Source organism: Oncorhynchus tshawytscha, linkage group LG05 (genome assembly GCF_018296145.1).
Source record: "Oncorhynchus tshawytscha isolate Ot180627B linkage group LG05, Otsh_v2.0, whole genome shotgun sequence".
In the NCBI taxonomy this organism is placed as follows: domain Eukaryota; kingdom Metazoa; phylum Chordata; class Actinopteri; order Salmoniformes; family Salmonidae; genus Oncorhynchus; species Oncorhynchus tshawytscha.
Window position 1 is genome coordinate 46,589,418 of NC_056433.1, and position 17,480 is coordinate 46,606,897.

At 42.0% G+C, this 17,480-nt stretch overlaps 1 protein-coding gene across 9 annotated transcripts in view; it reads right to left on the reverse strand.

Annotated features, from left to right (window-relative positions):
• patj (PATJ crumbs cell polarity complex component) overlaps positions 1-17,480 on the reverse strand; it is a 220,670-nt gene that overhangs the window by 198,477 nt on the left and 4,713 nt on the right. For all 9 annotated transcript variants that reach the window (XM_042321981.1, XM_042321982.1, XM_042321983.1 and 6 more), the window contains exons 6-7: positions 17,045-17,237; positions 3,617-3,745 (exon numbers count right to left, since the gene is read on the reverse strand). In XM_042321981.1, coding sequence (XP_042177915.1) covers positions 3,617-3,745; positions 17,045-17,237 — 322 coding nt within the window. The remainder of the gene's footprint in view (positions 1-3,616; positions 3,746-17,044; positions 17,238-17,480) is intronic.

Sequence of the window (17,480 nt, forward strand, 5' to 3'; positions counted from 1 at the left end):
TTTCAAAATTGACTAATCCGTTTACGCATACATTTCATATTTTTACTGGACCTCTATTAAAACTAGGTAAGTCACTTAAGAACAAATTCTTATTTACAACGACGGCCTAGCAGAAGGCAAAAGGCCTCCTGCGGGGACGGGAGCTGGGATGCAATATATATATATATATATATATATATATATATATATATATATATATATATATATGACATAACATACTTCACGACAAGAGACACCACAACACTACATAAAGAGACACCATAGCATGGCAGACAACATAGCATGGCAGCAACACAACAACATGGTAGAAACACAAGGTAGCAGCACTACATGGTAGCAGCACAAAACATGGTACAAACATTATTCTTGCACAAAGGGCAAGAAGGTGGGGACAACAATACATCACACAAATCAGCCACAAGTCAGTAAGTGTCCATGATTGAGTCTTTAAACGAAGTGATCGATATAAAACTGTCCAGTTTGAGTGTTTTTTGCAGCTTGTTCCAGTCGCTAGCTGCAGCGAACTGAAAAGTTCAGAGAGTCACCCAGGGATGTGTGCGCTTTGGGGATCTTTATCAGAATCAGAATGTGACTGGCAGAACTGGTGTTGTATGTGGAGGTTGAGGGCAGCAGAAGATATCTTAGATATGAGGGAGTGAGGCCTAAGAGGATTTTATAAATAAGCATCAACCAGTGGGTCTTGTGACGGGTATACAGAGATGACCATTTTACAGAGGAGTAGAGCGCAGTGATGTGTCATATGAGGAACATTGGTGGCAAATCTGATGGCCAAAGGATAAAGAACATCTAGCCGCTTGAGAGCACCCTCACCTGCCGATCTATAAATGAGGTCTCTGATCTAGCATGGGTAGGATGGTCATCTGAATCAGGGTTGGTTTGGCAGCTGGGGTGAAAGAGGAGTGATAACGAGATGATTGATAACGATAGAGGAAACCAAGTCGACTTAACATGCAGCTTTGATTTGTGCTGAGAGAAGGACAGTGTAACATCTAGCCATTATCTCACAAGTACTTGTATGAGGTGACTGACTACCTCAAGCGATAAACCCTCAGGGGTAGTAAACACACCAGTGGAGGTGTTCAGAACAAGGTTAAGGGCTGAGAAAGCTTGTTGGACACTAAGAAAGCTTTGTTGTAGAGCATTTAACATAAAATCCAGGGAGGGGCCAGCCGAGTATAAGACTCTAATCTGCATATAAATGGATGAGAGAGCGTCCTATTGCCTGAGCTATGTTGATATAAATTGAGAAGAGCGTGGGGCCTAGGATCGAGCCTTGGGGAACTCCCTTGGTGACATGCAGTGGCTGAGACAGCAGATGTTCTGACTTTATACAATGCACTCAGAGGTAGTTAGCAAACCAGGCCAGAAAACCCCTCAAGAGACACCAATACTCCTTAACTGGCCTACAAGAATGGAATGGCCGAATCAAAAGCTTTGGCCAAGTCAATACAAAGAGCAGCACAACATTGCTTAGAAACAAGGGCAATTGTGACATAATTGAGGACCTTTAAGGTTGCAGTGACACACCCATAATCTGAGAGGAAACCAGATTCCATACCAGAGAGAATACTATAGACATCAAGAAAGCCAGTCAATTGATTATTGACAAGTTTCTCACACTTTTGACAAACAGGACAAAATAGAAATAGGCCCATAACAGTTAGGATCAGCTTGATCTCCCCCTTTAAATGGACACACCGTGGCTGCCTTCCAAGCAATGGGAACCTCCCCAGAGAGGGGAGAGGTTAAAAAGGTCAGAGAGAGGCTTGGCGATGATAGGGGCAGCAACCTTAAAGAAGAAAGGGTCTAAACCATCTGAACCATTAGTGTTTTGGGGGTCAAGTTTCAAGAGCTCCTTTAGCACCTCCGACTCAGTGACCGCCTGCAGGGCAGGGGAAAAAGAGACATCGGGGATAGTCGCATTAGAAGGGTTGGGAGATGAGGAAATGTTGGATGGGCAAGGAGGCATGGCAGAATCAAATAGGAATCCTGACTTAATGATGTGCTCCTTGTCAGTAACAACCACATCAACATTAAGGGACATGAGCATCTTTGAGATGGAGCAAATAATATTGACCACTGGCATAACTAATTGAGTGAATTCTACAGCGAAAATAACTATCCCATGACAAGAGTTGGCAAATAGAATAGAAAACACAAATTAAACATCTATTAAAATGTGGGCATCTTCAGATACCTCTGTTTAGGCAGGAAAATTCCTGTAACTTTCCAAAATTCCCTAGATTTTCAGAAATCCAGGTTGAAGGATTTTTAGAATTAGGAGGGAATAGCTGGAAATTATAGGAGGGGGAAAAAAAGGAGGGAATCCTCCAACCTGGAAATTCTTCAAATGCGTTTTCTGAAAAACCTTGGAATTTTGTTAAAGTTCACATAAGAGGTACGGTTGCAATTTTAACGGACTACTCCATCTACAGATAACTGAAAATAACATCACATCTTGCTTAGGGTCATGTATAAGAATAAATTAATTTGGCTACAATGGCTAGAAAGAGATTTCAGTGACTCTGAAAGAAGGGTGTCAAAGGAAGATTGGGGGTTTAACATTATCCCTGGAGGGGGGTTCTAAGCTAATATATGGAATTATTTTAAGATGGTCATACCAAGGATCAACTTGATATTTGATTTTGAACTTTAAGGTATCAAGGAAAAGTACTACAAAATTATTGGATGAAACATGGAATTTGGCATTACAGAAATAAACCAATAAACACACATAGAATAACAGATTCACTACATGAAAACAGCGCCCCCCTCCCCCCAAAAAAAGACACAAGAAGCTTGTTCTGAAGTGTAAATCCTATTTCTGAGAGAAAAATAAGTTTCCCAAAAAATGTTTTCTATATATATACCCCTTATTTTAGGCACTAAACTATTTCCATATATACTTCCATAAATTGTTTTAACTAGTAATGGGGATCTTCAAATTAGTCTTGTGTGGTTGGTGGGCATCCAAGGGAGAACGCCATCGTGTTCGTGAGTCTCAGCTTTCCATAGAGGGGTCATATTAGTGTGCCGGCTAAACCGTTAAGACACTACACACATTTGTGACCTCATGGTCTGACAAACACCACTCTAGCTCTGCCACCTTTTACCTCAAATGCAGAAGGATATTGGCGTGGATTGAAACGCAGCCCATGCAAAAAAACATCTCTAGCTAAAAAGACAGATTTTGATGGGGATGTTTTTTTAATGTTCATTTGGTTTCCGCAGAGCGCAACCATTGTAGGCTGAGGTTTAAAGGGTGGGTGGGCATGTGTGTGAGCGCGTGCATCTCAGTCCCCAGATCGCAACCTAATTCAAACACTTGTCGGAAGATTCTGGAGCTGCACCTGAAACAGCCGTTTCCACCACCATCAACATAATTTGGTGTTACGGGACTCCTCCTGGAAGAATGACGTCGCATCCCTCCAATAGAGTTCCAGACACTTGAAGAATTTATATTAAGGTAAATTGAAGCTGTTCTTGTGTCTTGGTGGCCCAACGCCCTATCAAGACACTTTGTTGGCATTTACTTTATTATTGCAGTTACCTGCATTAACTTTGAAAGCATAAGTATATGTTATGTCTAATATACCTTATCAGCCACACTGTTTGGCACCAGGGTCCTCACCACCACTCCTGTGGCCTTGCCTCCAACAATACCGAAGCCCAGGCCCGAGCCGTCGTTCACCAGCTCTATCTCCTCCACATGGCCCCACTGCTCCTGGACGGTCGATACAGCGAGAGAGGGAGAAAGACAAGAGTGAATGATTGATTCATATAAACCCAATGTGTGTGAGCAGGGCTGTGATAGAATCAGTAAGACACAGAAGACACAGAATTGTGCTTGCTGCAACATGGTTGCGAAGGTCTCAGAAAACCTTTAGTTTTTTTTTTAGATTGGACCTGTGGTTCTGGACTAAAAAAAAGCATGTTCAATCAAGATTTTTAATTAAAAGTGCTTCTTAGACCAGGACTAGAGTGAAAACGACCCTTAATTGACAAGGCTTACTCTGGCAGGCCTCAGACTATCAGTGCATACGTGACCTGCAATATTAACTAAAAACTGCACATGGGTGTGGGAAAATATTGGGCCCAACTTAATGGTTTTCGCTAAAATGTCCAAAATATAAACGAAGCGGCTGATCAACGTGAAGGTCAGCGAGTCCCTTGGGTCCTGTTCTAAAGCCTCCTTCCTCCCTGATCACACACCCAGTCTCCACCCCGTCCTAATCACCACGGTGTCTAGTCCACGGCTTTTTATTAAGCAACCAATCGGCTGCTACAATCAGAACAGCTCTTTTCTCTTATTACACGGCGTTATCTGATGGGTGACTTCCTCTGCAGTTTGCTCTGTCTAATGAAACCTCATTGTGGTGTCTTACGTACTGCAGCCCACTGGGGTGACAAAGCTTTTCTACCCCTCCTGCTCACTGCTTATCCCGCTTACTGAAGAAAAGTGAAGAGCCATTTCCCAGATAAGAAGTGGAGCTTCACAGTCAGCAACACAGATGTGTTTTGTGGCGAGGGCTGGTTTCCGTCTGAGCTTTCAGGCCAAATTAACGAGTGTTGCTTGTTCACTTACGAGGAGAGTTGTAAGCAGGCTTGGTTAAGTTCAATAAGCGACTTTGTGAGAGTAAGGAAGCAGATTAAATTAAACTTGTTTTACAACTTCTGCAGTCCGTGTGAACACATCGTATTCTGAAAAAAAGAGCATTTAGATGTGAAGAGTCTATCTGCTGGGTTTAACAGTACAGAAAGGCATTCAAATCAAATTGTATTTGCCACATGCACCAAATACAACCGGTGTAGACCTTACAGTGAAACGCTTACTTACAAGACCGTAACCAACAATGCTTTCAGAAGTTAAGAAAAAAAATTGTTTGGTAAAATATTTGAAAATAAAAGTAACAAATAAATAAAACAGCAGTAAAATAACAATAGCAAGGCTATATACAGGGGTACCGATACAGAGTCAATGTGCAGGGGCACCGGTTAGTCAAGGTAAGATGTACATGTAGGTAGAGTTAAAGTGACTATGCATAGATAACAGAGCAGCAACAGCATAAAAGAGGGGTGGGGCAATGCAAATAGTCTGGGTAGCCGTTTGATAAGCTGTTCAGGAGTCTTGACTTGGGAGTAGATGCTGTTTAGAAGCCTCTTGGTACTAGACTTTGCGCTCGAGTGCCACTTGCCGTGCGGTAGCAGAGAGAAGTCTAATTTATTTCACCTTTATTTAACCTGTTTGGGATAAGGAGCAGTATTTTCACGTCCGGATGAAAAGCGTGCCCAAAGTAAACGGCCTGCTACTGGAAAGAAAACTAAAATTTCCAAAACTGTTAAAATAATGTCTGCGAGGATAACAGAACTTATTTGGCAGGCGAAATCCCGAGGACAAACCATCCAGGAACTTTTTATTTATTTTTTTATTTTTAAGTTCTGTTTTCAATTGGTTTTCTATGGGAACCTAGATGTGTCACTTGGTTACAGTTCCTATTGCTTCCACTAGATGTCAACAGTGTTTAGAAATTGGTTGATGTTTTTCTTCCGGGAAATGAAGAAGTACAGCTATTCAGAACGAGGGTCCAACCTAGTGTACTCGTTTGGGGCGCGCGACCTGAAGCTCGCTCCACTTTCATTTTAGCCGCAATTAAACAGTGTATTCAGTCTTAAATTGTATTGATTATTTACATTTTAAAATAGCTAAAGTTGGATTAGGAAAGTTGTTTGAAATGTTTGGACCAAGATTACAAGTAACTTATTAGATAAAATGGTTGGGCGAGTTGGAATCAGTATTTTTCTGAATCAAACGTGCCAAATAAATGGACATTTTGGGGATATAATGACGGAATTAATCAAACAAAGAGACCATTTGTGATGTTTATGGGACATATTGGAGTGCCAACAGAAGATCGTCAAAGGTAAGGCATGAATTATATCGTTATTTCTGAGTTGTGTTGCACCTGGTGGGTTGAACTATGATTGTCATGTGTTTGTTTGATGGGGTGCTGTCCTCAGATAATAGCATGGTTTGCTTTCGCCGTAAAGCCTTTTTTAAATCTGACACGGTGGCTGGATTAACAAGAAGTTAAGCTTTATATTGGTGTATTGCACTTGTGATTGTATGAAAGTTAAACATTTCTAATCATTTATTTTGAATTTCGCGCTGTGAAATTTCACCGGACGTTCACCGGGCAGAACCCCTAGCCGTAAAAGGCTAATTTAACCAGGTAGGCATGTTGAGAACAAGTTCTCATTTACAACTGCGACCTGGTCAAGATAAAGCAAAGCAGTTCCTACAGGGGATGCAGAGCTGTTGGCCAGGGTTGGGGTAGCCAGGTGGAAAGTGTGGCCAGTCGTAGAGAAATGCTTATTGAAATTCTAGATTATCTTGGAGTTAAATCGGTGGTGACAGTGTTTCCTAGCCTCGGTGCAGCTGGAGTCTGACAATTTTTAGGGCCTTGCTCTGACAACGCCTGGTATAGAGGTCCTGGATGGCAGGAAGCTTTGCCCCAGTGACGTACTGGGCCGTATGCAGTACCCTCTGTAGTGCCTTGCAGTCAGAGGCCATGCAGTTGTTGCATCACTGCCGGATATGGCCAGTCATGCTCTCGATGATGCAGCTGTAGAACCTTTTGAGGATGGGAGGACCCATGCCAAATCTTTTCAGTCTCCTGAGGGGGGAAATAGATTTTGTTGTGCCCTCATCACAACTGTCTTGGTGTACTTGAACCATGTAAGTTTGTTGGTGATGGACGCCAACGAACTTGAAGCTCACAACTTGCTCCACTGCAGCCCTGTCGATGAGAATCGGGGCGTGCTCTGTCCTCTTTTTGCTTTAGTCCACAATCATCTCCTTTGTCTTGATCACGTTGAGGGAGAGGTTGTTGTCATGGCACCACACAGCCAGGTCTCTTACCTCCTCCCTATAGGCTGTCTCACAGTTGTAGGTGATAAGGCCTATGACTGTTGTGTCATCAGCAAACTTGATGGAGTCATGCCTGGCCATAAAGCCATGAGTGAACAAGGAGTACAGCAGGGGACTTAAACATACACCCCTGAGGGGCTCCCGTGTTGAGGATCAGCGTGGCGGATGTGTTGTTACCCATCTTTACCACCTGGGGGTGGTCGTCAGGAAGTCCAGGATCCAGTTTCAGAGGGAGCTGTTAAGTTCCAAGGTCCTTAGCTTAGTGATGAGCTTTGAGGGCACTATGGTGTTGAACACTGAGCTGTAGTCAATGAATAGCATTCTCACATAGGTGTTCCTTTTGTCCAGGTGGGAAAGGGCAATGTTGAGTGCAATAGAGATTGCATCATCTATGGATCTACATTGGATCTACTTTATGTAAATTGGAGTGGGTCTAGGGTTTCTGGGATAAATGGTGTTGATGTGAGCCATGATCAGCCTTTCAAAGCACTTCATGGCTACAGATATGAGTGCTACGGGTCAGAAGTCATTTAGGCAGATTACCATAGTATTCTTGGGCACAGGGACTATGGTGGTCTGCCTGAAATATGGTTTTATTACAGACTCTGAAAGGGAGAGGTTGAAAATGTCAGGTGAAGACACTTGCCAGTTGGTCAGCGCATGCTCGAAGTACACGTCCTGGTTATCAGTCTGGCCCTGCGGCCTTGTAAATGTTGACCATTTTAAAAGGTCTTACTCACATCGGCTGCGGAGAGCGTGATCACACAGTCATCCAGAACCACTGATGCTCTCATGCATGTTGTTTCAGTGTTACTTGCCTCGAAGCGAGCATAGAAGTAATTTAGCTCGTCTGGTAGGTTCATGTCACTGGGCATCACATGGCTCTGCTTCCCTTTGTTTTGTGTAATAGTTTGCACGCCCTGCCACATCCGACGAGCGTCAGAGCCGGTATAATACAATTCAATCTTAGTCCTGTATTGATGCTTTGCTTGTTTGATGGTTCGTCGGAGGGCATAGCGGGATTTCTTATAAGCTTCTGGGTTAGAGTCCCGCTCCTTGAAAGCGGCAGCTCTACCCTTTAGCTCAGTGGGGATGGTGCCTGTAATCCATGGCTTCTGGTTGGGGCACGTACGGTCAACTGTGGGGACGACGTCGTTGATGCACTTATTGATGAAGCCAGTGACTGACGTGTACTCAATGCCATCGGGAGAATCCCGGAACATATTCCAGTCTGCGCTAGCAAAACAGTCCTGTAGCTTTCTTATCAACTTCGTCACTGGTGTTTCCTGCTTTAGTTTTTGCTTGTAAGCAGGAATCACGAGGTTATAATTATGTGCAGATTTGCTAAAAGGAGGGCGAGGGAGAGCTTTGTACTTGTCTCGGTGTGTGGAGTAAAGGTGGTCTAGAGTGGTGTTTCCCCCCCTGGTTGCACATTTAACATGCCATTAGAAATTAGGTAAAACAGATCTGCGTTTCCCTGCATTAAAGTCCCTGGCCACTAGTGGCACCGGTTTCCTGTTTGCTTATATGCCAGCATTGGTTTGTGGTGGTATATAAAACAGCTACGAAAAATACAGATGAACTCTTGGTAAATAGTGTGGTCTACAGTTTATCATGATATACTCTACCTCAGGTGAGCAAAACCTTGAGACTTCCTTAGACTTCGTGCACCAGCTGTTTACAAATATACATGGACTTACCAGAGGGCGCTGGTCTGTCCTGCCGCAAAAGCTTGAAACGCGCCAGCTGTATGTTATTCATGTCGTCGTTCAGCCACAACTCGGTGAAACATAAGATATTACAGCTCTTAATGTCACGTGTGTACGTGACCGTAGTTAGTCTATTTTATTATCGATTGTACGTTGGCTAATAGGACCAATACCGCTCTTTCTCCTGCAAATGGCAGGGATGAGGGCCTTGATGGGCGCCTGAAGTAAATCCTTCGCGTCCGACTGGTTGAAGAAAAAAATATTCCTCCAGTACGGGGTGAGTTATTGCTGTCCTGATATCTAGAAGCTATTTTGGTGATAAGACGTAGGGCAGACATTATGTACAAAATCATTTACAAATAACTAGAAAAAAAACAATAGCACAATTGGTTACGGTATCGTAAAACGGCAGCCATCTCCTTCAGCGCCATAGGCTAATTGATTTTATCACATAAAAAGTATGTTTACATGCTACACCCTTCTGTCATGGCAACTAAACAGAGCCCAAATTATCATATTTAATATAGGCCAAGCAACTGCCTGTTGGAACAATAACTATTCACTTAACTAGACATCATGAGAATTAAACAGTATTTGAACAACTTCATTAATGGAACTAAAGACCTAACATACACTTGATATTCTCAATCCCACAAATGCTGTGAGCAGGGACTGAAAAACAATTCAGGGAAAACAGTGGGCCAAAGTGCATTTCCTTCCATATTGACAGTTCAGCCACATGAAAGGTTAAATAATTATTAGACAAAAGAGTTGTCTAACGAAACAAACAAAGGTCTGGGTTATTGACAGTTTTAATGAGAAAGCCATAATGGGAACGTTCATCCCAAACACTCAGTTTCAGAGAAGAAAAACAGTTTTACTGGGAGCCTGGAACATGCCTCCCAGATCATCCCTCCTGGAAGCAAGGTCCGTATTAGGAGTAGGAATGCTGATCTGACATCAGGTCCCCCCCGTCCATGTAATCTTATTCATTATGATTCAAAATGCATCCTATAATTAGCACTCAGACTTTGTGTGCAAAGCATCTCATTACAGTATAGAAGTATATCATGTCAGACATGTTTTTTTAAATGTTCAAAGAAACGTAGGGTTTAAGATTATGCCAACGTGCTCTAGAAGCCATGTTTAGTGAGAATGTCAGGTATGAGGTGGGTGGACAAGAGAGAGGAACGCTCTAGAGCAATATTAGCGTCTGTACAATTTGCAATTTAAGGCACAGAAACAAAGGAAACCAATCCCTGAAGCAATCCTAGGTCAATATTTTCTCAGCTTTTCACGGTAAGAGAGCTAGTTTGGATGGACAGAAGGCAGGGGGGGGGGGGACTTGTTTAAAAGAGGAGCTTGGGAGCCGAGGAACATTTGTTTAAGGGGAAGATTCAGTTGATGGGTATCAGGGACAAGAGGGGCCGAATGACATGAGATGTTGTGCGGATGTTGCTTTTGGCCTCCCTCAAAAAGGTAGAGAGATTGTTTTCCATCTATACGAAGCCCTGTCACACTGACGGAAACTATGACCGTAAAAAAAAAAAAAAAACACAAAGCGGATTTTACTTATTGGAAGGCAGCCCCTAATGTCAGAAACAAACATATTTTCATCCAGTCACATGTATTTACTTTCCAAGTTATAGCACCCTGTTACATACAGCAGGACTTTAAAAGGACCCAACAGTTGGGTCCGCTTCGTGTTTTTATTTTTGCCACGGGAAAAAAATATTACGATACTGGTATCGTCACAGCCCTAATGCCAAGCTGACAATTCAAGAGAATCAGCGAGCGGTGCCTGGGTTTTTGTAGAGGCGGAATCTTGGCTCTGGGTGATAGATAGGCCAGGGAAAACTGCAATAAAAATCCAGTCCAGATTTTTTTCTTTTTTGCCAGCGCTCCATTAAACACGACCTCAAGAGAAACATGAATAAAACACAAGGTAAAAGCAAGGCCCCGGCTTGATGCGTAAGCAGGATATGGCCTCAATCCAAACTGGATTAAAAACAGGAATAGTGAAAAAGCACACGATAATGACCTCAATCGCTGGAACTAGGCCTAACTTGTCTGTCGTCTCGTTTGCATTAGTTCTCTTTTTTTCTTTGAGGGCTTTTCTTTGTGGTTATTTAAAAAAGGTCCAATGCAGCTGTTTTTATCTCAATATCAAATCATTTCTGGGTAACAATTAAGTACATTACTGTGATTGTCAATTTAAAACTAACACAGCTTCAGAACAATTTCTCATGTAATAATTTTGAGACATGGATTGTGTGTGTGCCATTCAGAGGGTGAATAGTCAAGACAAAAGATTGAAGTGCCTTTGAGCAAGGTATGGTAGTAGATGCCAGGTGCACCAGCTTGTGTCAAGAACTGCAACACTGCTGGGTCTTTCACAATTAACAGCTTCCTGTGTGCATCTCGAATGGTCCACCACCCAAAGGACATTCAGCCAACTAGACAACTGTGGGAAGCATTGTAGAAACGATTTCAACACCTTGTAGAGTCCATGCCACAACAAAATGAGGCTGTTCTGAGGTGAAAAAGGGGGTTGCCGTGCAACTCAATATTAGGAAGATGTTAATGTTTTGTACAAAATGTTTTGTTAAGAAACACAAGGTAATCATGTTTTTGACTGCACTGGGCCTTTAATTTAATGTGCAGCGGTTAGGACTGTTTCTGTTTATAACAAATATATGCCATATGTTTGTTGTCAGAGCTTCAGGTTAATCGTATACGTCACTCCAGTGTTGATATAGCCGGTCTCATTTTCACCCACTGCAAGTTGCTCATTCTACAACTCCCTTCACATGTCAGTTCTTATAAAAAAATTCTACCCATTTGCACCAATATAGTTTAATAACAATAACACTTTATTAATAACTACCAATCTTTGCCTGCTTATACATTGAACAAAAATATAAAACGCAACATGCAATCATTTCAAAGAGTTACAGTTCATAAGGATTTTTTTTTATTTCGCCCTAATCTATGGATTTCACATGACTGGGAATACAGATATGAATCTGTTGGTCACAGATACAGAAAAAAAAAGTAGGGACATAGATCAGAAAACCAGTCAGTATCTGGACCATTTGCATCATGCAGGGCGACGTCTCCTTTGCATATACAGTACCAGTCAAAAGTTTGGACACGCCTTCACATTCGAGGGCTTTTACTATTTTCTACATTGAAGAATAATAGTGAGGACATCACAACTATGAAATAACACATGGAATCATGTAATAACCAAAAAAAAGTGTTATATATTTTAGATTCTTCAAAGTAGTCACCCTTTTCCCTGATTACAGCTTTTTTACACACTCTTGGCATTCTCTCAACCAGCTTCATGAGGTAGTCATCAGAAATGCATTTCAATTAACAGGTGTGCCTTGATAAGAAATTTCACACATGAGCTTTTAACATCTTCTCAATGCATTTGAACCAATCAGTTGTCTTGTGAAAAAGGTAGGGTGGTATACAGAAGATAACCCTATTTGGTAAAAGACCAAGTCCATATTATGGTAAGAACAGCTCAAATAAGCAAAGAGAAAGACATGAAGGTCAGTCAAGCCGTAGAATTTCAAGAACTTCCAATCGGTTCTTCAATTGCAGCCGCAAAAATCATCAAGCGATATGATGAAACTGACTCTGAGGACCGCCACAGGAAAGGAAGACCCAGAGTTACCTCTGCTGCAGAGGATGTTCATTAGAGTTAATAGCCTCAGAAATTGCAGCCCAAATAAATGCTTCACAGAGATCAAGTAACAGACACATCTCAACATCAACTGTTCAGAGGAGACTGTGTGAATCAGGCCTTCATGGTCGAATTACTGCAATGAAACCACTACTAAAGGACACCAATAAGAAGAGACTTCCTTGGGCCAAGAAACACAAGCAAAGGCCATTAGACCAGTGGAAATTTGTTCTTTGGTCTGATGAGTCCAAATTCGAGATTTATGGTTCCAACCGCCGTGTCTTTGTGAGACGCAAAGTAGGTTAACAGATGATCTGCACATGTATGGTTCCCACGTGAAGCATGGATGAGGTGGTGTGACGGTGCTTAGCTGGTGACACTGTCAGTGATTTATATAGAATTGAGTTTGTTTATTTTATTTTTTACAGGGACAGTGCACATTAATCAACATTTCAGTAAAAGTGCCGGTTTTAGCCAACCGGCTAATTTTCAAACGCAGTCCCTGGGCAGGTTATTAAAAACAATTACAATATAGACAATAGCAACATGGGACAAGCAAGACATAGCATACAGACAGAACAAAAAGCAGCAAGACAAAATTCATAAAAGCGACAAAGTGTTTCCACACCTCACAAGCTACAGACATGGAAAGCGGCAACACACAGCTAGGGACCATGTTCACAAATCTGATTTACCTTTAGCGATGTCTTCAAGCATTTTGTGAAAGTGTGACATGTGGTGCAGTTGTGTCTGATGGCAGTGTATTCCAGAAATTCAAGGCACACTTAACCAGCATGGCTACCACAGCATTCTGCAGTGATACGCCATCCCATCTGGTTTGCACTTAGTGGGAATATAAGGACAATGACCCAACACACTTCCAGGCTGTGTAAGGGATGTATGACCAAGAAGGAGAGTGATGGAGTGCTGCATCAGATGACCTGGCCTCCATAATAACCCGACCTCAACCCAACTGAGATGGTTTGGGGTGAATTGGACTGCAGAGTGACGGAAAAGCAGCCAACAAGTGCTCTGCATGTGGGAACTCCTTCAAGACTGTTGGAAAAGCATTCCAGGTGAAGCTGGTTGAGAGAATGCTAAGAGTGTGCAAAGCTGTCATCAAGACAAAGGGTGGCTACTTTGAAGAATCTGAAATATAAAATATGTTGATTTATTTAACACTTGTTTGGTTACTACATGACTCCATGTGTCATTTCATAGTTTTGATGTCTTGACTATTATTCTACAACGTAGAAAATAGTAACAATAAAGAAAAACCTTTGAATGAGTAGGTGTGTCCAAACTTTTGACTGGTACTGTAGTTGATGAGGCTATTGATTGTGGCCTGACATCCTAATCTTCTTCAATGGCTGTGCGAAGTTGCTGGATATTGGCAGGAACTGGAGCACCCTGTCATACACTGTGATCCAGAGCATCCCAAACATGCTCAATGGTTGACATGTCTGGTGAGTATGCTGGCCATGGAAGAGCTGGGACATTAAAAGCTTCCAGGAATTGTGTACAGATCCTTGCAACATGAGGCCGTGTATTATCATGCTGAAACATGAGGTTATGGCGGCAGATGAATGGCAAGACAATGGGCCTTAGCATCTCTGTGCATTCAAATTGCCATCAATAAAATATTTTGTTTGTTGTCCGTAGTGTATGCCTGCCAATACTATAACCCCACCTCCACCATGGGGCAGTCTGTTCACAATATTATCAGCAAACCACTCGCCCACACGACGCCATACATGCTGTCTGCTAACTTGAAACTAGGATACATCTGCAAAGAGCACACATCTCCAGCGTGTCAGTGGCCATCGATGGTGAGCATATGCCCACTGAAGTCGGTTACAACACCGAAATGCAGTCAGGTCAAGACCCTGGTGAGGACGACAAGCACGCAGATGATCTTCCCGAGACGATTTGACAGTTTGTGCAGAAATCCTTTCATGTGGTCTGTGGTTGTGAGGCCGGTTGGAAGCACTGCCAAATTCTCTAAAAACGACACTGGCTTACGATAGAGCAATGAACATTCAATTCGCTGGCAACAACTCTGGTGGACATTCCTGCAGTCAGCATGCCAATTGCATACTCCCTCAAAACAGACATCAGTAGCATTGTATAGTGTGACAAAACCACACATTTTAGTGAGCTGCACCTGTGTAATGATCATGCTGTTTAATCAGCTTCTTGACATGCCACACCTGTCAGGTGGATGGATTATCTTGGCAAAGGTGAAATGCTCACTAACACAGATGTGCACCAAATTTTTAAGAAATAAAACTTTGTTATTTTATTTCAGCTCATGAAATATGGGACCAACTCCTTACATGTTGTGTTTCTATTTTTGTTCAGTGTCGGTTACCTGACACTGAATAACCAGAGGAAAGCTAAAATGTCATTTCACCATTTGAATTCATGAAAATGTATCAACTAAAAACATTGCTTCTTATAGTCTTAGATGACCATTGCTCAAAAGACAAGAGGATTTAAAGACGGGTAAAACAGTAAAAATACACAACAACAAATCTATGATTCACTTTTTCTATGCATTAGGTCTCCGAACTCGCTTCTTCTCCTTGACTTCCAGGTCTACATTGATTGAGCTAGCGCACAGTGACTTAAATACATATTGTCAGGAGGCAAACCTGCAAGTGAAGCACTAACTTGATTTCCTTTAGGCTATAAGGACATCAACATCATACACTCAATGTCAACAGCCCACGGGTAGTAAAATACTGCATAAATATGAATTTCAAATTTGGACTCATACAGAGTCAAGTAGCATCACCTAAAACCTGACCTCCAAACCAGATTCACTGTAGAGTAAATGGCATCAGTTTTTTACTCTATTTACTCTAAGTGCCTGTTTTTCATGACAGGCTACAGAATAACAGGAAATAGCCTTGGCCTTAATGACAGTGTTAAAAAGTGTAAGCTAGATGTTACACATCCTGACACTCCTGTGCCCTATAGACCCCTGCATGGGAGTCAAATTTGCAAGAGATCAGTAGACAACATGAGTTGATGTACAGCTCCAAAAAAAAAGTTTATTTGCCTAGTTACCGACCTGACTTCTCCCTAGCGCTTATATTGATTGGTCTTCGCTAAAAACGTTGACCAGAAGGCCACGAGGGCAAACACTTCAACATTTTTAACCACAATAAATCAATAACAGTACCACTTAAAACAAGAAACAGTTGCCTCCTAATCATGGGTTGCACCTCCATCGCATTGTTGATATTGTTATGAACGCTCTAGACACCACAGCCAGTCATTCTGAACATGGCTTAATGACTGTTTAGTCTAAATTACACTACAGTAGCGTGGAAATACGATGTCGTTGTTAAATTTGGCAAATAAGTTGGAAACAACTTATCATTATGACAATCGGCACACTTACGTGACGGCATTGGTGCCATTAGCAAGCAAAGCTAGTGAAAAATATACTGAACAAAAATATAACCGTAACATGCAACAGTTTCAGATTTGACAGTTCTTATGATGAAATAAATTCATTAGCCCCTAATCTATGCATTTCACATGACTGGGACAGATATGCATCGGTTAGTCACAGATTTGCCCCCCCCCAATTAAGGGGGCCAAGGCATCGTCACTGTTTTTCTGTGCATTCAAATTGCCATCGATAAAAAGCAATTGTGTTCATTGTCTGTAGCTTATGCCTGCCCATACCATAACCCCACCATGGGGCACTCTGTTCACAACATTGACATCAGCAAACCGCTCGCTCACACAATGCAATACACGTGGTCTGTGCTTGTGAGACCAGTTGGATGCCCTGCAAAATTCTCTAAAACGACATTTGAGGTGGCTTATAGTAGAGAAATACATTTTCAATTCTCTGGCAAAAATTCCTGCAGTTATCATGCCAATTGCATGCTCCCTCAACTTGAGACATCTGTGGCATTGTGTTGTGTGACATAACTGAAAATGTTAGTTACCTTTAATTGTCCCCAGCACAAGGTGCACCTGTATAATGATCCTGCTGTTTAATCAGCTTCTTGATATGCCACACCTGTCAGGTGGATGGATTATCTTGGCAAAGGAGAAACGCTCACTAACAGGGATGTAAAAAAAAGTGCACAAAATTTGAGAAATAAGATTTTTGTAACTATAGAAAATGTCTTGGATCTTTAATTTCAGCTCATGAAACATGAGACCAACACTTTACATATTGCATTTATATTTTTGTTCAGTTTAGATAGCAATGCTAACATTTCCTAGTAAAAATGTGGTGCTGTCCCCTCAATCTTAGCTAGCTGAAGTTATAATGCATAAAGATGACAAAAAGACTTCATAATTATTTGCCTCCTTCTGAAATGTCATTTTGTTTCCAAGCTTCTATAATGCACATTAGACAAAATCTTCATCAGCGGCCATTGAGAAGACATTGAGTAGAATCTTCAGTTGGGCATCAGTCCTCAAGGGAACGTTCAAAACAATAGTGGTGAAAAATGCGACCCATGAATATCTTCCGACGAATCAACCTCAACAAATACCATGCAGTGCTCAAAACAGTGAAAGCACATTGCCTTTAATGTATGCATTTGAAAGGGCCAAAATCCAATGTAGCACCATGACATGACAGTGGTCTGTAGAACATATATCAAAATATGAAGACATTTTCTTACCGAGATGCATAAATACATGCTTTGAACTTACATTTTGAATGATGGGTCCGGGGGGGAGCAGTGGTGTGTGCTGTGTGGCAGTTGATGGGTTCCGGGCCACCACCAGCTCCACTCTGTCCCCAGGCTGCTGCAGCAGAGTGATGGCCTGCTGCTGGGTGACACTCTGGTCCAGGGGGGTCCCGTTGATCACCAGGATCTGGTCATTCTCCAGCATGCGCCCATCCCTACCGGCACACACACACACACACACACACAAACAAACAAATAAAGGACTATATAATCTGTAAAGCCCTTTCTACATCAGAAATGGACATCGTTTTCACAGTAACCCCATCTAGACCTCGTCAAAGAGCAAGCAGAAGAAACAAGGAATGTGTATGTTTTTATGTCATGTTTATTTAGCCAGGAAGTCCCATAGAGATACACATTTTTTAAAGAGGTTATTTGCTCATATGGTCTCTCTATAA